General features: G+C 39.2%; 2 protein-coding genes across 2 annotated transcripts in view; one reads left to right on the top strand and one right to left on the bottom strand.

Moving 5' to 3' along the window:
* IQCH (IQ motif containing H) overlaps window positions 1-17,827 on the bottom strand; it is a gene marked incomplete at both ends in the record, with an annotated part of 219,690 nt that extends 201,863 nt beyond the window's left edge. The window contains 3 exons of the mRNA XM_079701075.1: window positions 9,244-9,335; window positions 10,767-10,889; window positions 17,777-17,827. Coding sequence (XP_079557201.1) covers window positions 9,244-9,335; window positions 10,767-10,889; window positions 17,777-17,827 — 266 coding nt within the window. The remainder of the gene's footprint in view (window positions 1-9,243; window positions 9,336-10,766; window positions 10,890-17,776) is intronic.
* A 254-nt stretch (window positions 17,828-18,081) lies between these two features.
* AAGAB (alpha and gamma adaptin binding protein) overlaps window positions 18,082-25,355 on the top strand; it is a 77,997-nt gene continuing 70,723 nt past the window's right edge. The window contains exon 1 of the mRNA XM_079698904.1: window positions 18,082-18,169. Within this exon, the coding sequence (XP_079555030.1) occupies window positions 18,097-18,169 (73 nt within the window). The 5' untranslated portion in view covers window positions 18,082-18,096. The remainder of the gene's footprint in view (window positions 18,170-25,355) is intronic.

Here is a 25,355-nt window from a genome sequence, read left to right as displayed (position 1 = left end):
AATGCAAGGAGAAAAAAAATTAACAAAGCAGAACAGAATGTTCAGGAGCTGTGGGACAACTATAAATAGTGTAACATACAGATGTTGAGAATATCAGAAAAAGAAGAAAGGAGAAGAAATATTTGAGTAATAATGGCTAAGAGTTTTCCAAAATTAATGATAGATGCTAAACCATACACCCAGGAAGCTCAGAGAATACTAGGGAGGATAAATACCAAAAAAACCCACACCTAGACAAATCATATTCAAACTATGGAAAACCAAGGACAAAAAGAAAATCTTGAAGACTGGGGAAAAAACTTACCTGTAGAAGAACAAGGATAAGAATTATATCAAACTTCTCTTCATAAACCACACAAGCAAGAAGAGAGTGAGGGAAAATATTTGAAGTGTGGAAAGAAAAAACCCGCCAACCTGTAATTCTGTATCCAGCGAAATTATCTTCAAAAGTGAAGAAGAAATAAAGATGTTCTCAAACAAAAGCTAAGAGAATTGGTCACCAGCGACTTGTCTTGCAAGAAATGTTAAGAGAACTTCTTCAGAGAAAATGAAAATAAAATAGGTCAGATATGGGATAGATGAGGCAAGAGGAAAATCCAGGGACCTCACCATCATGTCCTCCCCTTCTCTAGACCTTTCAGAGTCTTCTTAAGTTTGTTTTATATATAACATCCAGGGGTTTTAATTGTATTTATCATAAGGAATAGGGGAAAGTATGTCTATACCATCTTCCTAGAAGTGAAACTCTCTTAGTGTATTTCTTACAAATCCTTTTACCTCTGCAGATTATGTATTTAGAAGTGAATTTGGAGACTTCCCTGGTGGCATAGTGGTTAAGAATCCACCTGCCAGTGCAGGGGACACTGGTTCGAGCCCTGGTCCAGGAAGATCCCACATGCCGTGGAACAACTAACAAATCAACCTGCCCTGTGTGCGCCACAATTACTGAGCCTGCTCTCTAGAGCCCGAGAGCCACAACTACTGAGCCCGCATGCCACAACTACTGAAGCCCGCATGCCTAGAGCCCGTGCTCCACAACAAGAGAAGCCACTGCAATGTGAAGCCCGTGCACCACAACGAAGAGTAGCCCCTGCTCACCGCAACTAGAGAAAAGCCCGTGTGTAGCAATGAAGACCCAATGCAGCCAAAAATAAATAAATAAATAATTTTTAAAAAAAAAGTGCATTTGAATTGAGATACAATTTTGCATCCCCCTTTTTTCCCCTCAGCATATGCTGTGAGAATGTTTCCATGTCATGAAAATGTCTTGGACAATATCGGTTTTAATAGCTATATAATACACAGATGTGTTGCAGATTTAATCATTGTTACTGTTAACATTTAAGGTATTTCCAAGTTTATTGCTACTAAATATAACACTGAAATGAACAAACTTATACAGAGATCCATGTGTATCTCTCCTTATATCCTAGGATAAATCCCTAAGATACAAACTACTAAACTAAAAAATAACAATTAAAAAAATCTTCTGACATACGTTGAAAAACCTCCTTTAAGAACTTTGTGACAACTTATACCTCCCACCAGTAGTATAAAAGTATACCCATCTTTCAGCCCCCTCATCAGCACTGAGTATTAGGGTGTTTTAAATGACATGTTTTGCTAATTTGTTAAGAAAAACAGTAATATATAATTTAATTCTTGTTTACCAGTGAGATTAAATATTTTTCACCTATTTACTGGTTATTTGCATTTCTAGATCTGTGAGTATTCTATTGATGTCCTTTTGTCTATGTCAAGGGTTTTTATTATTATTATTATCAGCAAGAGCACTTTGTATTTAAGAATATTAGCAATTTTTATATCATGTGTGTTGGAAATGTTTTCCAATTTATTGTTATTTTTAAATTTTATGCTTTAAAAATTTTTATTTTTTGTTTCAAAAAATTTCAAACCCATAGAAAAATTGAAAGAATAGTGAGCATCCAAATAGCCTTCACCTAGATGACCAAGTGTTAACAACCCGTGCTTTGTCTCTTTCTGTAACTAGGATGTAGTCATATTCTGTATAAGTAGGATTTGTGTACTGCTTTGTAACAACCCAGAAGAGATTGGCTCCAAGGGGGCTTCAATAACTGAGTGAAAATGTACCTTCTAATCTATACTCATCATTTAACAGAAACTTCTTTCCTTCTCACTGTTTCTCACAATTATCTGCTTTGTTCTTGTTTTTCTTTCCCCCTCAAAACACTAGCATCACAGAATATAAAATGAAGATTTCTGTGCAGTTCTGATGGTGTTGGTACAGATGGTAGTCACCCTCCTAGTGTCAATAAGCAAAGCGTGGTCATTAAGAACAGTGTGAGCAGATATCTCAAGCAATAAAATCTGTGCAAGCCAGCAATGACAAAAGGAAGAATCACACTTTGACATAGAAGAAGGCTCATTGCCAAAGTAGGGATAATAATGAAACCTGTTTTGAAAACAATACAAAAGCACTTTGAGCTCTTTGGAGAAAATATACCACTTATCATTGTTTTCTGAATGACTGCTAGGAAAATCTTGCATGTGCTGCATCCATTATCATCACTTTGTGTATCTATTGGGTTTTGTCTCTATTAGACAAAACTACCAGATTTTTTCTTGAGCAATACTTGGGAAAAAGGAAAACCATCCCCTGTGAAAATTAGCCTTCCTGGTTTTCAGGTAGCTATGGTGTAGGAGAGGATACTTGCAGACACTTGATTGGACTTGAATCTGGGCCTCGCTGTTTTGTTTTGTTTTTTAATTTTTTAATTGAAGTATAGTTGATTTACAGTGTTGTGTTAATTACTGCTATATAGCAAAGTGATTCAGTTATACATATATATGGTCTTTTTTTAAAATAACCTTTTCCATTATGGTTTATCATAGGGTATTGAATATAGTTCTCTGTGCTGTACAGTAGAACCTTGTTGCTTATCCATTCCATATATAAAAGGTTACATCTGCTAACCCCAACCTCCCACTCCATCCCTCCCCCAACCCCCTTCCCCTTGGCAAACACCAGTCTGTTTGTCCGTGATTCTGTTTCTGTTTCATAGATATGTTCATTTGTGTCATATTTTAGATTCCACATATGAGTGATGATATATGGTGTTTGTCTTTCTCTTTCTGGCTTACTTAGTATGATAATCTCTAGGTCCATCCATCTTGCTGCAAATGGCATTATTTTGTTCTTTTTTATGGTTCAGTAGTATTCCATTGTATATATGTACCACATCTTCTTTATCCATTCATCTGTCAGTGGACATTTAGGTTGTTTCCATGTCTTGGCTATTGTGAATAGTGCTACTATGAACATAGGGGTGCATGTATCTTTTTGAATTATAGTTTTGTTCAGATATATGCCCAGAAGTGAGATTGCTGCATCATGTGGTAATTCTATTTTTAGTTTTCTGAGGAGCCTCCATACTGTTTCACACAGTGGCTGCACCAACAGTGTAGAGTCCTCTCCAGCATTTGTTATTTGTAGAGTTTTTAATGATGGCCATTCTGACTGGTGTGATATGGTGCCTCATTGTAGTTTTGATTTGCATTTCTCTGATAATTAGTGATGTCGAGCATCTTTTTTTTTTTTTTTTTTTTTTTTTTTTTTTTTTTTTTTTGTGGTATGCGGGCCTCTCACTGTTGTGGCCTCTCCCGTTGCGGAGCACAGGCTCCGGATGCGCAGGCTCAGCAGCCATGGCTCACGGGCCCAGCCGCTCCGCGGCATATGGGATCCTCCCAGACCGGGGCACGAACCCGTATCCCCTGCATCGGCAGGCGGACTCTCAACCACTGCGCCACCAGGGAGGCCCTCGAGCATCTTTTCATATGCCTATATGCCATCTTTATGTCTTCTTTGGAGAAATATCTATTTAGGTCTTCTACCCATTTTTGGATAGGGTTGTTTGTTTTTTTGTTTAGTTGTATGAGCTATTTGTATATTTTGGAAATTAAGCCCCTGTTGGTCACATCATTTGCAAATATTTTCTCCCATCCTGTAGGTTGTCTTTTCATTTTGTGTATGGTTTTCTTTGCTGTGCAAAAGCTCGTAAGTTTGATTAGGTCCCATTTATTTATTTTTGTTTTTATTTCTATTGCCTTGGGAGACTGACCTAAGAGAACATTGATAGGATTTATGTCAGAGAATGTTTTGCCCATGTTCTCTTCTAGGAGTTTTATGGTGTCATGTCTTATGTTTAAGTCTTTAAGCCATTTTAAGATGAATTTTGTGTATGGTGTGAGGGTGAGCTCTAACTTCATTGATTTACATGCAGCTGTCCAGCTTTCCCAGCACTACTTGCTGAAGAGACTGTCTTTTTCCCAAGAGACTGTCTTGCCTCCTTTGTTGAAGATTAATCGACTGTAGGTGTGTGGGTTTATTTCTGGACTCTCTATTCTGTTCCATTGATCCATATATCTGTTTTTGTGCCAATGCCACGCTGATTTTGATTACTGTAGCTTTGCAGTATTGTCTGAAGTTTGGGAGGGTTATGCCTCTCACTTTGTTCTTTTTCTTCAGGATTGCTTTGGCGACTCTGGGTCTTTTATGGTTGCATATGAATCTTAGGATTATTTGTTCTATTTCTGTGAAAAATATCGTGGGTAATTTGGTAGGAATCACGTTAAATCTGTAGATTGCTTTGGGTAGTATGTGGGCCTCACTACCGATGACCTGTGTGACCTGGAACACTGGTGTGAGCCTCAGTTTGCACAACTTTAAAAAGAAAGGGTAAATATCTACCTCATAGGTTTAAAAAAAAGTCCTTTGTAAACTGTCAAGTGTTATAATTATTGATGATAATGATGAAATTCATGATAATGATGATAATGAGGATGATGATCATTATTGTTTATCTTTTCTAAATAATTTTTAAAGTGGATTCAGGGATAGTACTCATTTTGAATGGACTCTCTCAATTTCCTGGGCTTCCATAATAGAATGAAGCCCCATATATCTGAAAAACATTGAATCTCAGTTATTCATAGGAACTGTGCTCTACTGTCAAAGGAGCAACAGGAATTTGTAGTCCTTATTATATGCCACTCCTCTCAGGAGTTGCTGCCATGGTTGTTTGGCCCCTGACACTCCACCAGACTCACAGTGTAAGCAGACATTGGCCAGCCTACCAGCCTTATTGCCAGGTCCCACTCTTGGCTCAATCCTAGTGCAAGAGGCTTACTCTAGCCCTTCATAGCAATGGGGTAGCGGAGTTTCTAGGACTAAGCTCTTGATCACACAGAGGCAGGCCCTCTATTTGGCCAAAAGAATACTGATTCCAGGGAATCGTGCTTGTCCCAAGGACCCTAAGCACAAATGATCTGCATGAGGATTACCCAGAGTGTTTGTTACAATGCAGATTCCAGGACCCCATCTGGGAGCCAGTGAAAGAGGACTGCAAACCAAAGTTTAAGAACCGTCACTCTAGACCTGTGATCTCTCAAATAGGGTACCCATGTCTCAGGTGATACATAAGACAAGGCCATTCATCGTGTGAAGAGAGTGTAAGAACTTCTATTTATCTATAATAAGAAATGCATAAAATAAAAAATAAAAATAAGAAATTACTTTGTACTACTATTTAATACTCAGTTCGTCACTGGATCCCTCACGTGGTCATGTCACCTGCGCTTCTTGATACCTCCTGAGAGTGGAAGCTCCAAACCACAAAAGAACGAACAGGCGGGTCAGCATTGTATGTGTTTTTCCAGAGCATTAGAGTGAACTGCAGTTTATTCATGAAGTGGGTTTGTGGATTATATTGTTTAGTTTTAACTAAACTAAGCCTGGAAAAATGGACAGGTGTGCTAAAAAAAAATCCTGCGAAAAGCCACGCTGTATTTAAGATCATGATGACATGCATTGGGAATTCCCTGGTGATCCAGTGGTTAGGACTCCAAGCTTTCACTGCCAGAGGGCGTGGGTTCAATCCCTGGTTGGGGAACTAAGACCCCACAAGCCATGCAGCAAAAAAACAAAAACAAAAACAAAACAAAATGATAACAAGCATTGGTGAAAAACAAGAAAATGGCAGAACTTACACTTTTACTTCTAGCTTTTCTTCAGCCATATTAAAATGTAAAAATGATGATCAACCAATCAAACTTATGAAGAGTCAGCCTCCCCAAGCCCCCCAAGCTTAAAAATTATCCAGAAGACTAACTGAAATATGGGCTTACATCCAACCAGCATCAATGCTGAATCTCAGCTAAGTGTAGACTATTTTTGGGATATTAGCCACGACCAGTACAAAGCTGTCATGATTAACAAGATTAAGAAACCAAAACATTATAATTAATAACCTGTTAACAAGAGAAAGAAGTTTTGTGCTGTTAATAAAGTAAAAGAAATTTTTTAACTGTTTAGTTCATCTTTATCTCATTATTGAAACATTTCTATGTTGCTGTTAGTTGATAATTCACTCTCTATGATAATAAGTATATAATTTATAAATAAATAAGCAAGCACATTTTATGGGTGCACACCCAAATTCTTTGACTGATAGCCTTGTGGGATCCAAGACCAGGTCCAGTTTCTGTCCCAGCTTGAAACTTTTATGAAACTAAGTCTCCCCCTGATCAGTTGTGAACAACCTGTTTCTCAGTGAGTCACTCCATCAGTCATGAAAAAACTCCTTGTTTACTTGGGTATCCTAAGGACTTTGTCATGGAACCTCAGAAGAAAAATACAATGAATTGGCCAGTCCTGCTCCTCCCAGGCATGTGAACCTGAAGAAATTCGGGGTTCTGCAACCTGCTTTGCATATAATCTCCTGGGAGGCCACAGCAGACTCTGAAGCAAAGTCTATTCATAACAGTCTCTGGACAATGCCCCACCCAACCCCCCACCCCCACCCCCACCCCCAAGTGCAGAGCCAGGTGTGACTATCTACCTGGGAATATGACAGTCACAGACAACTGGCCCTGAGCTCCTGGGTCTCATGTTTTCCATTTCCATGTGCTGCTGCTGCTGCTCCTCTTCTGCCCTGAGCCATGCCCTGTGACTCACACTTCTACTCCCAGGGCCTGCCTTGGGTCCACTTACTTTGAAAACCCAGTTTGGACTCTTCTCCAGTTTTGACCTTGGCTCCCCTCATTTCATTTTCAAATTGTGTGCCACTTTAGCATCCCAAATCCACAGCTATGACTGAGATGCTCCCCCAGGCTCATAGGACTCCTACAAATTTGCCAGGCTCCCATCTCCCTGATAAGAGGGCTGGTGATTGTATTACTGTATTGAACAGGAAAGAAAGGATCCAAGGACCACTCCTGGGAGCCAGCTGAATAGGCTCCCACTTTGCCCTGTGTGGCTCTCTTGATTTACAGCTGAGTCAATATAAGTTGGTAGAGTAACCTCCAATATTTTCTTCTCCAAGAATCCCTTTTATGATTTCCCTTACAGATTGTTTATTTCAAAAGATGATGTATATTAACCTATTTGCAGGTCATATTGTTATTCCCAAATTTAAAAATCTAAGATGTAAATGACTAAAAACTAGACAGACTAGGGAAGGTTTGCCTCTGCCAAGGGATGATGGATGCCTGTGGTACTACCTTCATGTGGGAGAAAGGGAGACAGGCAGAGTGTACACCCAAGCCTCTGCACCCCACTCCTGAGGCTTGGGATGTGGCTGTGTCTCTAGGTTTCCATGTTTCCATGTGTGCTCTCTGAAACTTGACCTCACTCTCTGATATGATTCATTTATGCTTGGTATACATGTATGATGCAAATAGGGCCACAGGGGTTTTAAGCTGAGTACAAAACCTTGATCTATACACACTCAAATTCAGGAAGCTTGGATGTAAGGAGATCCAAAGTAAGGAAAGGTCATTTCTTTTTTTTATTTTTATTTTTTTTAATTGGAGTATAGTTGATTTACAATGTTGTATTAGTTTCTGCTGTACAGCACAGTGAATCAGTTATACATACATCCACTCTTTTTTAGATTCTTTTCCCATAAAGGTCATTATAGAGTACTGAGTAGATCTCCCTGTGCTATACAGTAGGTCCTTATTAGTTATCTATTTTATATACAGTAGTGTGTGGAAAGGTCATTTCTCTTTAACTCAATTCTAATTTTAATAAATCATCTCTTAGGATGTATTATATAATGAATATTTCAAGCAAGTTTTATTATTTTTGCTTTGTTTACCCTGGATACCAAAATCATCTTTACAGTAAAGCACATATGACAGGCTAAAAACTGTAAAGAAAGTCCCACATAATCTGAATAGCATAAAAATTGATTTGTTTTAAAGTATTTCCTTTAGGAGTTGAATTTTGGATATGCTTTACTAAAAATAAAAATATATATATAAAACCAAAACTAGGACCCTGAAACAATTGTCATGGTGTCAAGCATTAGAATGCGGTACAAGTAACGGAGAATAAATTTTATTGAAGTCCAAATTCTGCCATTAACTTCTTTTTTTAAATTAATTTTTATTGGAGTATGGTTGCTTTACAATGTTGTGTTAGCCTCAGCCTCCACTGCACAACAAAATGAATCAGCCATACACATACAGATATCCCCTCCCTTTTGGACTTCCCTCCCATTTAGGTTACCACAGTGCACTAGGTGAGTTCCCTGTGGTATACAACATGTTCCCATCCGTTGTCCATTTTATACATAGTATCAATAATGTATATGTGTCAATCCCAGTCTCCCAATTCCTCCCACCCCACCCCTTTCCCCCTTGGTATCCATATATTTGTTCTCTACGTCTGTCTCTATTTCTGCTTTGCAACTGAGATCTTCTATACCGTTTTTCTAGATTCCACGTATATGCATTATTATACGATATTTGTTTTTCTCTTTCTGACTTACTTCACTCTGTATGACGCTCTCTAGGTCCATCCATGTCTCTACAAATGACCCAATTTCATTCCTTTTTATGACTGAGCAATATTCCATTGTATATATGTACCATATCTTCTTTATCCATTCGTCTGTCAATGGACGTTTAGGTTGCTTCCATGTCCTGGCTATTGTAAATAGTGCTGCTATGAACATTGGGGTGTGTGTGTTTTTTTGAATTATGGTTTTCTCTGGGTATATGCCCAGTAGTGGGACTGCTGGGTCATATGGTAGTTCTATTTTGCCATTAACTTCTTATGCAAAACTTCTACTGAAATTAGTAGAATGGATATGAACAAAGCCAAGGAGTTTTGTCTTTACAGTCATCTCACCTGTGTGAGAAAAGTTTTTTTTTTTTAATCGTACTTATTTTGGACTCTAAAATGGCTATTTTACTTACCATTTGGAAGCACGAGAAGAATATAAGTTATCATCAATAGGAGTTGTTAAAACACGTTGGTGTATAACATTTAAATACTTCTCCATGTGAATCTGTTACGGAAAAGTTAAAGTTTAAGCCATTAGAGTGGACTTGAGATCCTCAGCTAATTTACTCCATTTCATTAGGTTAACTCTTGGAATGGTGTAATTAAGCCAAAAGACACAACATGCTATGTGTTTATTTCAAGGCTAAGGTATCATTAGGCAACTCAAGGCCAAATTACTTTATCCCAAAAAGCAGCATAAACAATTGAGACTCAAAGCTTAAGTGACCTGTAGCATTCTTCACAAGTGAACCTACACAATAGTCAGTTTGCTACCTAGCTGGGGAAACTTGCTAAGCAACCCTGACATTGAGTAATGTCTTTCCCTTATGGGGACTTCAGGCAAGCATCAGAGGAAAGAGTTTGGCCTCTAGGTAACAGATTATTTTAAATGGCCAACCCAAAGACTCCAGCTGGGTCCAGCCCTCTCACCATCACGTAATATAGGACAATGGCATGCTAGTCTGATGAGGCAACAAAATATACCACATCTCTCAGCCTCAGGAGCTGAGCTGGGATGCTAATAACATGGTAGAGTGAAAGTCAGAAACAAGAGCAGAGACACTGATCATCAGAGGTCTGGAAGATGGAGATGGCCTTTATTTGGACCCATGTGCTAATAGATCCTTGTTTTATATATGAATGTAATCCTGGTCTGAAGATTGGATTCTCCCATGCTCTTATATTCGTCTAATAATGATGAAGTCCCTATTTTATTTCTCTGTTCCAAAATTGGTGTATTTCTTTTCTATTTCCATTGTTATGTACTAGGTTACAATATTACAAAAATAACTAATCTCAAAATACTTAAGCTATTAGGGAAAAGTAAACTATTTTTTAGAATCCTGGTATATCTGATAGAAACTCTCTGCAATGTATTGGTATGAATCCATTTTTTGTCAGGCATATTGTTGGACTGAGTAGTTATTTTTAAAACTCTAAATGATTTTTATCAAACCACATTTTAGGGGTTATCACTGCATAATCATATATTATCAATGCCACACATTCTTGTGGCACGTAAATCAATCAATCAGTTAATAATCATCCTTTTAAAAAAGGAACAGCAGGGGCTTCCCTGGTGGCGCAGTGGTTGAGAGTCTGCCTGCTGATGCAGGGGACACGGGTTCATGCCCCGGTCTGGGAAGATCCCACATGCCGCGGAGCGGCTGGGCCTGTGAGCCATGGCTGCTGAGCCTGTGCGTCCAGAGCCTGTGCTCCTCAACTGGAGAGGCCACAGTGGTGAGAGGCCCATGTACCGCAATAAATAAATAAATAAATAAAAGAAAAAAAGGAACAGCATGGGAAAGGTGATGACCAACTGAGGCCCACCTCTGTTACAGAATTACATGGGGCCTGTGAGAAGCACAGTTCTTTTCTTCTTGAGGAATCCTTGTCTCCTTCTGGAATTTTATTTAATATCTAAAACTCTACTTACTTTTAACCCCATTTCAGTCCTTTTGATTGCTGTTTCAAGATTCTGAATGTCAAGAGTTTTGCCTTTTTCCTCAAGTGGGAATTTTGTTAATTTCTCCTTTAATTGATAAAGTTCTTCATGGACCTGGAGGTAGGAGAATATAAAATATAAAAGAATACAGGGCTTCCCTGATGGCGCAGTGGTTAAGAACCCGCCTGCCAATACAGGGGACATGGGTTCGAGCCCTGGTCCGGGAAGATCCCACATGCTGCGGAGCAACTAACCCCGTGCACCACAACTACTGAGCCTGCGCTCTAGAGCCCACGAGCCACAACTACTGAACCCCACGTGCCTAGAGCCTGTGCTCCGCAACAAGAGAAGGCACAGCAATGAGTAGCCTGTGCACTGCAACTAAGAGTAGCCCTCACTTGCCGCAACTAGAGAAAGCCCGCGCACAGCAATGAAGACCCAACGCAGCCAAAAATAAAATAAATAAAATTAATTAATTAAAAAAAAGAATACATACATAGTCCACCTAAAACAGTTATTTATCTTAAAGGTTTGCAATTTGCTTGAATTGCTAGAGACAATAAAGTTGATTTTAAAGATGGTGATCATTGAAAAGGACTGTCCTTATGGTTCTGAGACGTGCTTCATTAGACGGCTCCAGTTACTGTCTTTCAGATTTTGCAAAACTAAGCTTTCATACAATTTTCTATTTGTCCTTCCCCCATTAGAAACAGATCCAAGATAAAACTCCAACTCAAATGGCTTCTGCTTTCTCAGGTGGTAAAGCAGTTGTGTCAGATACAATAAGAAGTTTGTGCCAAACTCTGATTTCTACTAATTGGTTGAGAGGTAAGAAGACAGAACACTTCCGGCAAAGAGAGGTTGTAGTGAAAGCAGTGCCTTTCAAAAGAGAATTATAAATATGTGGACAGAGCCTGCTGGTTTTCCATTCTAGCTGGATCTTCCCCACTTACTGCTCTGAAGAAGCAGTTCTGTAGATGTGGCCTTAATTTTGTTTTATGTAGTCAGAAATGAAAACAATCCTTGAAGAAAAAGCAACATAATGTCATTACTTTAACATTTTCCTTCAATTTGTATTTTCCTTAGAAATGATGAACATCTCTCCAAAGTCAAGCACCCTCAGAATAAAATAGGCATTATGAAATTAGCACAAGAGTCTCTGCATTGATATTAGAAACCAAACTTCCACAGATAAATACAGATGGCACCAATTATTGTATGGGCTGCTGCCACAAGAGAAACATTTTGTTATGCAAATTTATGAACCCAACACCTGTTTCAGCGATAGTCACACCAATAATAATCTGCAGATTGGGTTGCTAAAGGCATTTTGAAACAGTTACCTTTTCTCTGTTAGTATTACTGGACCTACACGTTAATCCAGCCTATGTTATCGATTACTCTCAAGTATTCCCAAGGAGTCAAGTATTCAAGAGATCAAAAGATTTGCATCTTTTCACTGATGGGCATCAAAGTCTGGCAGACACACCTGGTCATTTGTACTCTGCACAAATTATCACGTAGAGCCTTCAGGGCTCACAGATTGAAATCTGAACACACCTACTGTTTGCTGGTACACACTAAGGGTGAAGATGTACTTCTTTCGACTGTTTTGTCCAAATTAGTGCTGCAAGCTGATTTATTACCTATTGTCTAAAGACATTTGGAAGTACAAAAAAGCAGTTCAGGGGCAAGCCCACTTCCAGGCCCACATTTTTTTTTTTTGTTTTTTTTGTTCAACTTTTGAATGCACTGAATTTCCTTCTTGTAACTCTAGTATTTGTAATACTTGTAGCTTCATGTATCATTCTGTAATTATGCCTGTCAACTGCTGGAGGGAGCGAAAACCACACTGGATTATTTATCAGGGAACCGAAGGTCTGATTTCTTCATTGCTTTGTATGGACAATTATATGTCTTCATAGAGTTGTGAGATAATATGTAATAGGTGTGGTACATAGTAATAACTTGGTAAAAGGCAAATGAACATAATTCCTTGTTCTATTACTGTTCACACAATGTCCACGCACACCATCCACGTTTTCTCTAGTGTTCTTACCAAGAAAAAAAAAAAAAGAATTACTCTACTTGTAGAATGAAAATGAGACAATGGGTGTGAAAATGAATGAATATAGGCTTTGGAACCAGACAGATATGAACTAGAATTCTATTTCCTCCTTTACTAAACTGAGATGGGCAAATTTACTTAGCTTTTTAGAGCCTTAGTGTTCTTACCTGTAAAATGGGGATAGATAGCTACCTTTTAGAATAGTGGCAAGAATAAAATGAGTTAAAGTATATAAAGTGCTTTGTATAAGGCCAGCCACTTAGGAGGGCACTGAACCAATGTTAATTCTCTTCTCCTGAATGGTAAAACCTAGTGAAACGCCTTGCATATGACTGGCACTTAGTAAATGTTCATTGATTTGAATTGTTCTCTTAATCTTTCTCAAGAGCTTTTTACTTTCCTTGCCAGATATTTCTTCTCCCCTCTTAGTAACCGCACATCTGTTTGTATAATTGCAATAGAGACAAGTACTGTAGGAAATGTTTCACCAGACCTGGGTAGAAAAGAGATTAAGTTCTAAATCTCTGTTCTTCAAATAGATCCAATCTACCATACTGAAATTTTACGTGTCACCCATCATCTCTGTGATCATCAAATGCATTGCTTTCCATACTTTTCCCACTTGGAGGAAGATTATTATTTTGACAGTCTGGGGACAGGACTACTTAATAAGAAGCCCTTGAAAGATTCAATGCAGACAAAAGTTGCTCTAGAATTTAAAAGAGCCATGCAACCAGACTCCGTTTTGTCAAAAGCAGCCTCATGACTCCATTTTATTCATCTCTGCTAAAGATAAGAGTTTGGCTGAGTCATTCTCATTGCTTCCCCATTCATTTTTATGTTGTACGCTCCTGGCAAACCAGACAGAGGGTTTGATAAGAGAGACAGTGATAATATAAAGCTGTCAATCAGCTCAAATATTTCCAAGGTTGGTGTTAACATACAACTGTTGGGTTTTTGAAATATGATTTCCAAAACTAATTAAAAAGCTAATTTGATTGCAAGACTTGGTAATCCTGGTTGCACAAACATATGTTTAATAGTTGGGTCAAACAAGTATTTATAAACCTATAAAGACACCACATTATTATTAATAAAGTATAAACACAAAGCTTCTAATACTTAATAATAAAAGAAACCATCTAGGAAACCTCCCAGAATCACCACCACACTTCTTAAAGATTGTTTCACAAATGTGCCATAACCTGTTTAAGGACCAGCACACACCAGATTTATTACTTTGGGTGAGTTACTTTACCTTTTTGTATCTTAGTTTCTTCTTCTGTAAACTGCAGCTAAAAATAAAACCTGCCTACTACAGTAGTTGTTAGGAGATTATCTAAGCCCTCAGCACAGGGTCTGGCTCTCAATAAATACTGGCTACTATTTTAATTATAATGATTATTATTACTATAGTAAAACCTCAGTATTTTGATCAGTTGAGGAAAGAGCCAGATAAAATTGTAAAAGTTCTGAATTATACACTTGAAGGTGAAAGAAATTAAGTAGCTAACAAAATGCTACCCAGTAGAGCTCTATGTGGGCATGGTACTCATAGTTCCTGAACCAAAAATGAAGACATGGACTTTGATATATGATCTGATTGGGACAGAATATTCACAATCAGAACTTCTTACATAGAAAATGAAAGAAGATTGCTTGAATTTTCTATGTATATGAGTACCCACAATGCTCATCTTTGATCAGTTTCCATTCCATAACATGAAAGAATAATAGTACTTATCGGATATACTTGTTTTAAGGGTTAAATGAGTTAAATATATATAGCACTTAGAACCATGCGTGATACCTGATAACTACTATGCTCTTGTGATTTTTCTTCAAAATCATGCAACAGTTTATATTTTACAGTACGATCTAAAGTAGTAGTTCTCATACTTGAGTGTGCATCAGAGTTATCTGAAGGGCTTGTAAAAACAGATTGCTGGGCCCCACCCTCAGAAATTCTGATTTATTAGGTCTGGAGTGGGGTCTGAGAATTTGCATTTCTCACAAGTTCCCAGCTGTTTCTAATGATGCTGGTCCTAGGACTACACTTTGAGAATCATTGGTTTAAAGAATTGCTTAATGTATCTCACTGAGACATAGACCTAATATACTGTATTAGGGTGAAGCAAGTGGAGATTTGAATGAAGTACCTCTGCTAACAGTAAGGAAGTCCACTTCACAGTAAAGACCAATTATGTAGTTTTGGGGAAATTGGGTCAATTTAGAATCAGCAGTAGTTCTAATCTAAGCTATGTGTCCTACAGAAGAGAAAACTGAGGCCCAGAGAGATGAAGGGACTAGCCCAAAGTTACCCACCTGGCAATGTCATTGCCAGGGTCAGACCTCAGTATTCTGACTCCCAACCAAGTATCCTTTTCACTGATGTACTGCTCTTTGTTAGCCTGTTGGGAGGAAATAAATCACAGCCCCAGGTAGAAATGGAACCCATGTTGGCATGTCTGAGAGTGCTGCCATATGCTCACAAATACTCAGAATGCAGTGAAAAAGTAAGGAAGGTCTTCCACGTTTCCTTATTATACATATTCTACATTGTACCAGGAAGAATTTTACATTGTATCTAGAGATCAGCCTCAGTAATCAGTTTAACTGTAGCCTCTCTTTCTCTACATAGCCCTCCACTTAGTGTATAGGAAGTAACCCTTTTAAGCAAGTGGGGGGGGTTGATCAACATGGATATGACTTTTAGCTCTTCCCAAAGAGAGGTCTGGCCTTTGCCCTTGGATACTGGGAGGTGATCTCTAGGCCCCTGAAGTGTCCTGCTTGACAGGAATGTCTTTATGATGGGGGCTTTGAGCTATGCTGTATCAGTTCCAATCTTTAGAGGAATTAGACTGAACTCATTAGTCTACTCTCTGGGAAGGGCTGAAGACTAAAAGTCAGCCAAATGGGCAGTTTGACTGAGCTCCAATAAAAACTCTGGACACTAAAGTCTTGGGAAAGCTTTCCTAGTTGGCAATAATCTGTATATATTGTCACATATCATGGCTAGAAGGAGGTAATGCCCTCCATGACTCCATGGGGAGAAAATGGTTGGAAGTTCCATTTGGACCCCTCCTGGACTCTGCCCTAAGCATCTCTTCCCACAGCTGATTTTAATTTGTATCCTTTTGCTATAAAAACACTATAATTGTAAGCATAGTGCTTTCCTGAGTTTTGTGAGTTGCTCTAGCAAATTAGCCACTGTGAGGTGGCTAGGGCTTCCAGATGTATAAATAGCTGGTCTGAAGTGAGGATGCTTCTAGGGACCCATGAACTTGTGCCTTGTGTCTAAGTGAGGACAGTCTTGTGGAGACTGTTCCCTCAGACTTGGCAGTTTGGCTAAACTCATTCTAGGGTGGTGGTGAAAGCAAGGATAATAAAAGGTGAGGTTGGAAGATTTGGGTATGATTCATATTGGGGAAGTCTATGAAATTGGTGAGTTTAGGGGTTTGTATTTTGGAAAAGGTGAAGTTAAAGAAGTCTCCCAGGTGGGAGGTAAGAGACCAAATAATGGCAGGAAGAAAAATTAGACCTTTTAGATCTGAGTAGATTTCTGATAGAGTGACCTTAGGCAAATTACTTCAAGCCTTAGTCAAGTAGAGGTAAATATGAGAGTTAAAAGTGATGATATATGTGGAAATGTTTTAAAACTATCATATGTAAATGTGAAAAAACAAAGTACTTTTAACATTCTGGAAAAATCTGAGTGTAACTGTCATAAACTGAGTTATATGGGAGAAGTTAATACTTTCTTGATATTTCCCCCACAAATTAGAAAAAGTTACTTCCCTGTGTTTTTTAATTTGTCACATATCCACATTCAAAACTTTAACTTGATTAGCAATCTTTTATCTTTTTTTTTTTTTTTTTTTTTTTTTTTTTTTTGTTTTTTTTTTTTTTGTTTTTTTTTTTTTTTTTTGTGGTACGCGGGCCTCTCACTGCTGTGGCCTCTCCCGTTGCGGAGCACAGGCTCCGGATGCGCAGGCTCAGCAGCCATGGCTCACGGGCCCAGCCGCTCCGCGGCATATGGGATCCTCCCAGACCAGGGCACGAACCCGTATCCCCTGCATCGGCAGGCGGACTCTCAACCACTGCGCCACCAGGGAGGCCCAGCAATCTTTTATCTTTAATATGTTTCCCTATCTGTATGTTCCCAAGCAAAGTATTTCTATTTATTATTTTTTATTGAGATATAATTGACATATAACATTAGTTTCATGTATACAACATAATGATTTGATATTTGTACATATTGCTAAATGATCACCACAGTAAGTCTAGTCAATATCCATCATCACACATGTCAATAGTTAAAATTTTTCTTGTGATGAGAACTTTTAAGATTTACTCTTAGCAACTTTCAAATACACAGTAGAGCATTATTAACTATAATTCCCATGGTGTACATTTCATCCCCAGAACTCATTTATTTGCAAGGGACTTCTAGATCCAAAAAAACTGGGGTGCTTAAGAAAAGCAGTTCACATATTTCAACTTCTCCCCAGATTTATCACCTCTCCAATGTGTCTGATTCGTATCTCCTCCACTTCCCTACATCATGGGATCAAAATTTTCAGAACATAACACTTAAAAATGGTGCCTCACTGTAAGATGCATTTTTCCAAAGTAAAGATCCCGGTGTTGTGTATGGTCCTGGAGTTTTACCAGAGGCAAAATGGTTGTGCTTCGGAAGCGCAACCTGCAGGCTCAGGCTCCGGAGCTGTGTGAGCTTGGCGGGAGAGGTCTGGGTTGGCATATCTGGGAGTTCTCTAATAGGTGCTGCCCCTCGTGTGTTGGAGGCAGTGTGGGAGTGGCGCTCCAAGAGGGTGGGCGTGAGTGGATGGGCGGGCGTGAGTGGATGGGCGCTGCTGGGCCTCGCTCAAAGGGTCTTAGCTGGGAAGGGACGGTGAGGCCCATTTCCCACCTGGATTAATATGGATCCGATGGGGTCAACGTTTTCCATGTCCTGGGCCATGCCTACAGCCGGGCGGAGCTACCTCCCGGCGGAGGCGAGGTCTCCAGGCGCCGGAACCCACTGCGGAGGGAGCTCGTCCCCATGGCAACGCCACGCGCAGCCCGGCCTGGTCCACACCGGGAGCGGAAGAGGGGCTGCGGGAGGAGGCAGGGCCGGCCGTGCCTTCTGAGAATGCGCTTTCATTTGCACGTCTCCCCCGCGCGCCGGCGGCCGTGGTATCGCCCAAGGCGGAAGGGCCTCCTGGATAGAAACTGTTCGCCGGCGCAGAGATGGCTGCGGGCGTCCCCTGTGCGCTAGTCACCAGCTGCTCATCCACCTTTTCCGCAGACCGGCTAGTCCAGCGTGAGTAGTGAGGCACCTGGGCCGATTTCCAAGCCCCGCGCCGAGCCTCGGCTGGCGACAGTCCCAGCACCGCGGCTTCCCTCGGGGCCTCTGTCGCCGCCGCGGGCCCTGGCCTCTTGCTCCCCTTGGTGGTGGCCCGAGACTCCTCTGGTGCCCTTCAGACGTGGTCGAGGTGCCCAGTCCGCCAGGTGTCCACCATTAGCTCCTGCACTCGTAGTTTTTCTGCCTGCCCGGCCCAGCATGTCGTTTCTTCCAGCTTTGTCTGTAAAGTAGGACCCCAGCCCAGGGGTTGTTGCGGGCAACCTTTGAGGTGAACCGGAAAGGCGCTCTGGGAATGGTACCGTGGAACGCGAGTGTCAGGTGCAGGAATCGTGATTTATGTTGCCATCCCTGCTCCTGAGGTAGAGAGTGTTTCCTCTGGCTACCCCTTGATGTGTATTTTAAGACTTGTTCGACTTGCCCCCTGCACTCTGCAGTTATTCAGTGCCTTGCCTTCCTCCTGAGGCTAGGCCCTCCGCCAGCATTAGTTTTTGGTTATTACTGGGCCTAGTCCTTTTGCCTCTGGACCTTCATAGTGGTTGTCAAACTAAGTCACTCTTGAAAGAACCGTAGGCGAGGAGGGGAGACCAGTGTAGTAGAGAAACCATAGGGCTGGAGGCCTAGATAGGCTCAACTCTTCCACTAACTAACTCCCCGAAGTTGATTATAACTCAAGACTCCTGTTTTAAATGCGTGGCTTCGAGTAAGAACAGTGACTCTCAGCTGTAACCTATGCCCTTCAGTTTTCTTTGTAAAGTGGTGATAATTTTCACAGGATTTTGTGCTTAACCCAGAGTAATCATTCGGTAAATGGTAGATATTATTATTAAAGCACATTCTCTCTCTAGCCCTCAGTTTCCTGATCCTGAAAATGGGGCATATGAATCTATCTCACAGGATTCTTTGAAGGACCGGTGATGTGACATTTTGAAAGCATTTTGTAAAGTGTAAAGCATCATATAAACTGTAACTTCTTCCTGTAGTACCTGTCAAATGACAGAATTAGGCAGGATGTCACTCCAGCACAAATGTTCTGTAACTTAGTTATCATTTGTGATCACATAAAAAGTTCCTTAATTATAACCCTAAATGGTAACTAACTGCTCTAATTATGCCATTTCCTTATCTCTCATCAGTGCTCCTTCCCATTTTTTCCTTTCTTTTCTTTTTGAAAATTGTTTTATTCTAAAAGTAGTGCGTAGTCCATTAAGTAAAATTTAGCACACGTAGAAAAGAAAATGTCAGCCAAGGTCTCATCACCCAAACACAAATACTGTGTTAACATTTCTGTGCATTTCCTTCCAGTTTTGTTCCCAATGCACAGGTTTTAAAAAATTGATAATTACATTTCATATATAATTTTTATATTTTATATATAACATGTAATATTTTTAACATTTTATATATAAAAATTCAAAATATTATATCTGAAATATTAAATATATAAATGTATAAAATTATATATTTATAACACATTTAAGGTGTATGATTTGTATACATATATTTATATAAAATATACTTTTATATTTTACATATATTTCATAAATTATTTTTATCCTGATATTTTTCATCTACCATTACACTGTAAATTAGTTTCCATCATATATTACATATAGAGAACATATCAGAATTTGCTCAGAATTCTTAAGATTCTGATGTATTTAACTTTCCAAAGGAATTATATGTCTTTGGATTTCCATTACTGATATGTAGAAGTCCTTTCAAAGCCAATCTCAGAAATATTTGTTAAGTTTTCTTTTGGTTATCACGTGCTTTAAGGATCAGAATTGGCAGACACGGTCACTTCCTTGAAGGAGCTGATTACCTATAGTTGGGGAATAGTAACACTGTACTTCTTTAAAATATATTAGCATCATTGGGAATAAAATTAATTCTGTAAAATAAAATAATCCGCTTTATTTCTATATGTAAAATGCTTCTTGGATAACTTTTGTGTTGCTTAAAATTAGCTGACCTTTCCTTTGTGATTCCATTAATGTTATGTAGTGAAAAATAAAATAGAAGCAGTTAGTGAAGAGATTACTTGAGTAAGGAAAAGTGAACTATAAAAGAGGGCTTTTACCATTTCTTCCCAGGTTAATGATTTGGGTAACCACGGATAGTATTAGAATGTAGTACAGTATTTGCTGAGCATTGATTCTGTTTTATCATAATTAAAGATTGAATTAAATTAATCACAAATTGAGTCTAATTTTGGCGTAAAAGATGGAGACTACCATAATGAATGACTTTTAAGTGTTCAGTGACATTAAGCAATATATGATTTTGGATTGAATCTAATTTACCTTTTTTGGGAAGGTTTGGTTTCTTCCCGTGCATCAGGAAGAAGAACATTTAGGGTTTCTCCAGTTTCTTTCCTTCAACATCTGATCTATTTCACTGCTTTTGGGGACTTCCCTGGTGGTCCAGTGGTTAAGACTCCACGCTTCCAATGCAGGGGGCACGGGTTTGATCCCTGGCTGGGGAACTAAGATCCCATATGCTGCGTGGTGCAGCCAAAAAAATTTTTTAAATACTGCTTTTAACAACAATGGGAAATATTTCATAACCAAGTAACCAAGTTTATTATTATAAGTATACATGAAATAAAAATCAGTAGGCCTCTACTATGGATAAGGTGTGGACTTTGTGAGAAGCTTTTTTCATTTTGTCGCTCAAAGGCTTTATGTGCAGTATTCTGGGTGGATGTCTGACATCAGATAAAAGGGGCATTACCAGTGTAGACTTTTAAAGGGAAATGAAGGCTCAGAATGCTTATGCAAGGCTGTGTGTGGTGTGAGAGCAAGTGTCGGTACCCCCAGGCCAGACCTCTTTCCACCCCACATATGTTTATATGAACATTTTACTTTTATTCTGGAAAAGTGTATTCTGATATTAAGAACAGAGCTAGTCTCTGTGCCAGTTACTGCAGCTGAAAGGACTACTAAGAGACTATTCCTGCCTTCAGGAGGGATGTGGTGAAAGTATGTGCTCCACCGTGGAAATATTAAAATGTTGATACCTAAGATTTAACATCTTACTCTATTTTCCTAGAAGGAACTTTAGATAGAAAAATCCCATTTGGTTTTAATGTATGTAATGCTAACTTAGCAACTGTAAGCCATTTAGGTTCTACACCTGAACATTTGGAGCAAATTTTTTTCTTCTAGTGAAATGTGGGAATTTGGAGATCTTATAATAAGCATTTATATGTATATCAATATTCTTCCCAAACATGTTTTCACATAATTTAGTTTGGTTCTTGTATCCTTGTGAATTCATGGAGTCAGGGTTTCTCCTTTTTTTTTTTTTTTTTTGTGCGGTACACGGGCCTCTCACTGTTGTGGCCTCTCCCGTTGCGGAGCACAGGCTCCGGACGCGCAGGCTCAGCGGCTATGGCTCACGGGCCCAGCTGCTCCGCGGCATGTGGGATCTTCCCGGACCGGGGCACGAACCCATGTCCCCTGCATCGGCAGGCGGACTCTCAACCACTGTGCCACCAGGGAAGCCCAGGGTTTCTCCATTTTATAAATGAAGAAACCGGGGCTTGGAAGCACTAGGTGAGTTGCCTGGAGTGCTCAAGTACCAAGTGCTGGAGTATATGTTCTCATTTGGGATTTGTGTGCATGGGCTGTCTCATTGAAATGTGTTGGAATTCCTTAGCAATCAGAAGTATTTAAGGTGGTGGCATTGGTGGAAGAACTGAGAGAGAAGATTAACTCAAAAGAAGGTTTTAAAATATGCTCGCATTTCCATTTAGAATGGTTGAAGCCTTAATTCTTTTTTTTTTTTTTTTTTTTGGGGGTACATGAGCCTCTCACTGTTGTGGCCTCTCCCATTGCGGAGCACAGGCTCCGGACGCGCAGGCTTAGCGGCCATGGCTCACGGGCCCAGCCGCTCCGCGGCATGTGGGATCTTCCTGGACCGGGGCACGAACCCACGTCCCCTGCATCAGCAGGCGGACTCTCAACCACTGCGCCACCAGGGAAGCCCTGAAGTCTTAATTCTAAGTGAAGAAAAAAAAAATCCTTGCCCAAAGGACCTGTATTTTAAAAAGGGCATGTGCATACCTGATGGTCTTTAACAGTGTCTGGATTTTTATTTTCTCAATTGAGGGAACCCAAAGTAAAAACACTGTATATATTAGTCTCTCCTGCTATGTAGAATTAACATTAAAATTAAAAGGTTGTTCCAGATCATCTCTAACATCCCTTCTAGATATAAAATTCTACGGTATCGGTTATTTTTATGTTAGATTATATAATGCTTCATGTTTATCTTTTGGAAACTGAAGAATCAAGCCTGATTTTAAAGTTGCAGTAGACACTCCACTTGTAGTAGAGAGTTTGACATTTTGTGTTTGGAATTCAGATGCATTTACCCATAGAAACAATCCACTGGTCCTCAGGTTTCTAAAACTGTGGAACCAGGTAGCTCAATTATATGATGGGTAAACTAGGCTTTGGGGAATTATGCAGGCAAAGCTGGCCATCAGGTATGACATTGCTGCTTTGGGAAACATTAATTCTTCTGTTAAGACTGGGAGTTTGTTTCTAGGTCTGTCAGACTCCTGTATTTACAAAGGGATCTTAAAGTAATTTACTAAAGAGAACATTCTTATTTCACAATAGGGGCTATTGTACAGCTTAGACAATGTTATCTAGCAACAGAATAGGGATAAGAACTTGGGTCTTCTAATTTGCGTTTTTCTGTAGCTGCTTGAGGTATTCTGAGTAGAGCCTTTTACTCTGGGAATAAGTAATAATTTTTGCTTAAGCAAAGTTGCTTATTTTGTTGTGGTAGGAGGACTCTGCCTTTGATTGGATTGTATATTTCCAAGTCTTTGTTTTCTTCAAAGGAAGAAAGATTGGGCCAGCAAGATGTACCACAAGGGCCTAGAGTTGTCATCACAGAATGATTTATTAAGTGGTCAGACAAAAGCAGTGATTTCAAATGGTAATGGGGGTGGGGGAACTTTGATTTGTTTTTAACTATGATACTTAATATATTTAAAAAATTTCAAATAACATTAAAAGAAGGCTCAAGATTGTTATCTTTATTTAAAAAGGGATGTTAAGTCATCAACCTTAAGACTAAATACAAGTCACATTCTCTCCAGACCCAAAGTGATTTATAAAACACATCCATGTTATCTTCCTCTCTGTCTGTGTGTGTGTATGTTTGTGTATGTATGTATAATTAAAGGTCAAAGAGGTTGTGATTTTCTCAGGTTGTTCAGCTCATAAAAGTTGGAGATTCAATTCTGGTTCTTTTATATATGTGAAATATGATGAACTTCCTGGTGGCCAGAGCTGTATGTATTCAAGGTGAATTTAGGGATAGGAGAAATTATAGTAGAAGATTTCACTACTACAGTGAGAACTTTTATGGTTCAAAATAAGTTTATACCTTTTCTTTCATGGTAGTTGGAGCCTTAGTAGATGAACTACCATAAGCTAATAAAAAATGAAAATGCCTCTATTGGTGCCCAATTTGTGTTTTTTTTTTTTTTATCGGTCGAGTAGAGAATTTGTGTGAAGTGTTAGACTAATCTTTTAGCTGTTGTTGAAGAGTTAAATGATTATAAGGTGTTTGTCTTCCCAGTAAATGGCATTCCAGTAACAGGGTAGAGAGCAGTGGGGAAGTATTACACGTCAGCCGACGTTGCACAAAACCGTTTGTGATACTGAGAGTATTGTATCATCCTGGAGGATTCTGAGTGTATCTAGACTTAGGCCTTTATTTCTGGGCCACCTAACTGCTTATTTTTCTGTAGCAAAAGATAAAAAACATCCAGAAAATATGCAGTGGTCATTTGGTTTAAACAACTTGCTGCCTTTTGCTCTGTATAATTCCTCAGCAAATATTGACACTCAATAAATAATGAAATCTGATATAAAACCATTTTTTAAAAAAGGTTGAAGTATGAAAACTGTTTTAAATATGTCTGGCAAGAATGAGGATCTGGACACGATGTTGTATTTGTGTTGGAGCCAGTGCACACAGATACCACAAATACCTCTCTGAGAATTACTTATCCAGGAAGCAAGACTGAGGTACGTTAAGACAGAGAGGACAGTTGTGAAACTCTTAAAGAGCCTTTGTGATGTTTTAGATTCAGTAACAAATAACCTTTTTAGTGTTTAATTTTCCACACAGACGTGAAGGCTGGTTCAACACAGAGATGGGGTAAAGTAGTATCGTACCTGGATCAAAATCAGTATGCTCAGAGCAGGAAAATGTGTGATCATTTGGTAATAAAGAGCACTGTTATGCTGACATAAGAGAATTGCCATTCTGTCCGAATTCTGCTGGGGTTGTTCAGGACTTTTGTGAGGAAAAAAATTTGTGAATTGAGTGCTGAGTTCTACCCTCTTCCTAGGTATCTGATTTTAAGCACGTTAACTTTTCATTGCACAAATACTTACTGACTCTTACATGTGCCATCATTGTTCTCAGTATCTAAAACCTGTGCCTCAATCGCCTACCTTGTCAATAAAGTGATTTTTTTAAGGCAGCTTTGGGGTGTAATTTAAATACCATAAAATCCACCTGTTTTAAGTGTAGAAAATTTCTGTCATTCTAGAAGGAGACCTTCTACCTGTTAGCAGTCATTCCTCATTCCCACCCCAGCTCTGGGCAACCACTAATGTACTTTCTGTCTCTATAGAGTTGCCTTTTCTGGACATTTTATATAAAAGAAATCATATGAAATGTGGTCTGTTGTGTCTGGCTTCTTTTACTTAGCTTGATGTTTTTGAGATTCACCCCTGCTGTAAGCATGTGCTTGGTATTCCATTGTATGGAGAGACCACATTTTGTTTATCCATTCATCTGATGATAGACATTTGGTTGTTTCCACTTTTTGGCTATTATGAATAATGCTATTATGGGCACGCTAAGAAACTATTGTATACTATTTTACGAAACTGCGGGACTTTTTCAGAGTGGCTGTACCATTTTACCTTTCCCATCAGCAACGTATGAGGGTTTCAATTTCTCCACATTTTTGACAACACTTGTTAATTGTCTGTATTTTCACTTATATAGTTGGGGTGAGGTAGTGTCTCGTGGTTTTTATTTGCATTTTCTTAGTAACTAGTGATGTTGAGAATCTTTTCATGTGTATATAGTCCATTCATATATC

The sequence above is a fragment of the Hyperoodon ampullatus genome (genome assembly GCF_949752795.1).
Source record: "Hyperoodon ampullatus genome assembly, chromosome: 3".
Taxonomy (NCBI): Eukaryota; Metazoa; Chordata; class Mammalia; order Artiodactyla; family Ziphiidae; genus Hyperoodon; species Hyperoodon ampullatus.
Note: the sequence above shows the minus strand (reverse complement) of the source record. Positions and strands in the feature narration are given on the sequence as shown.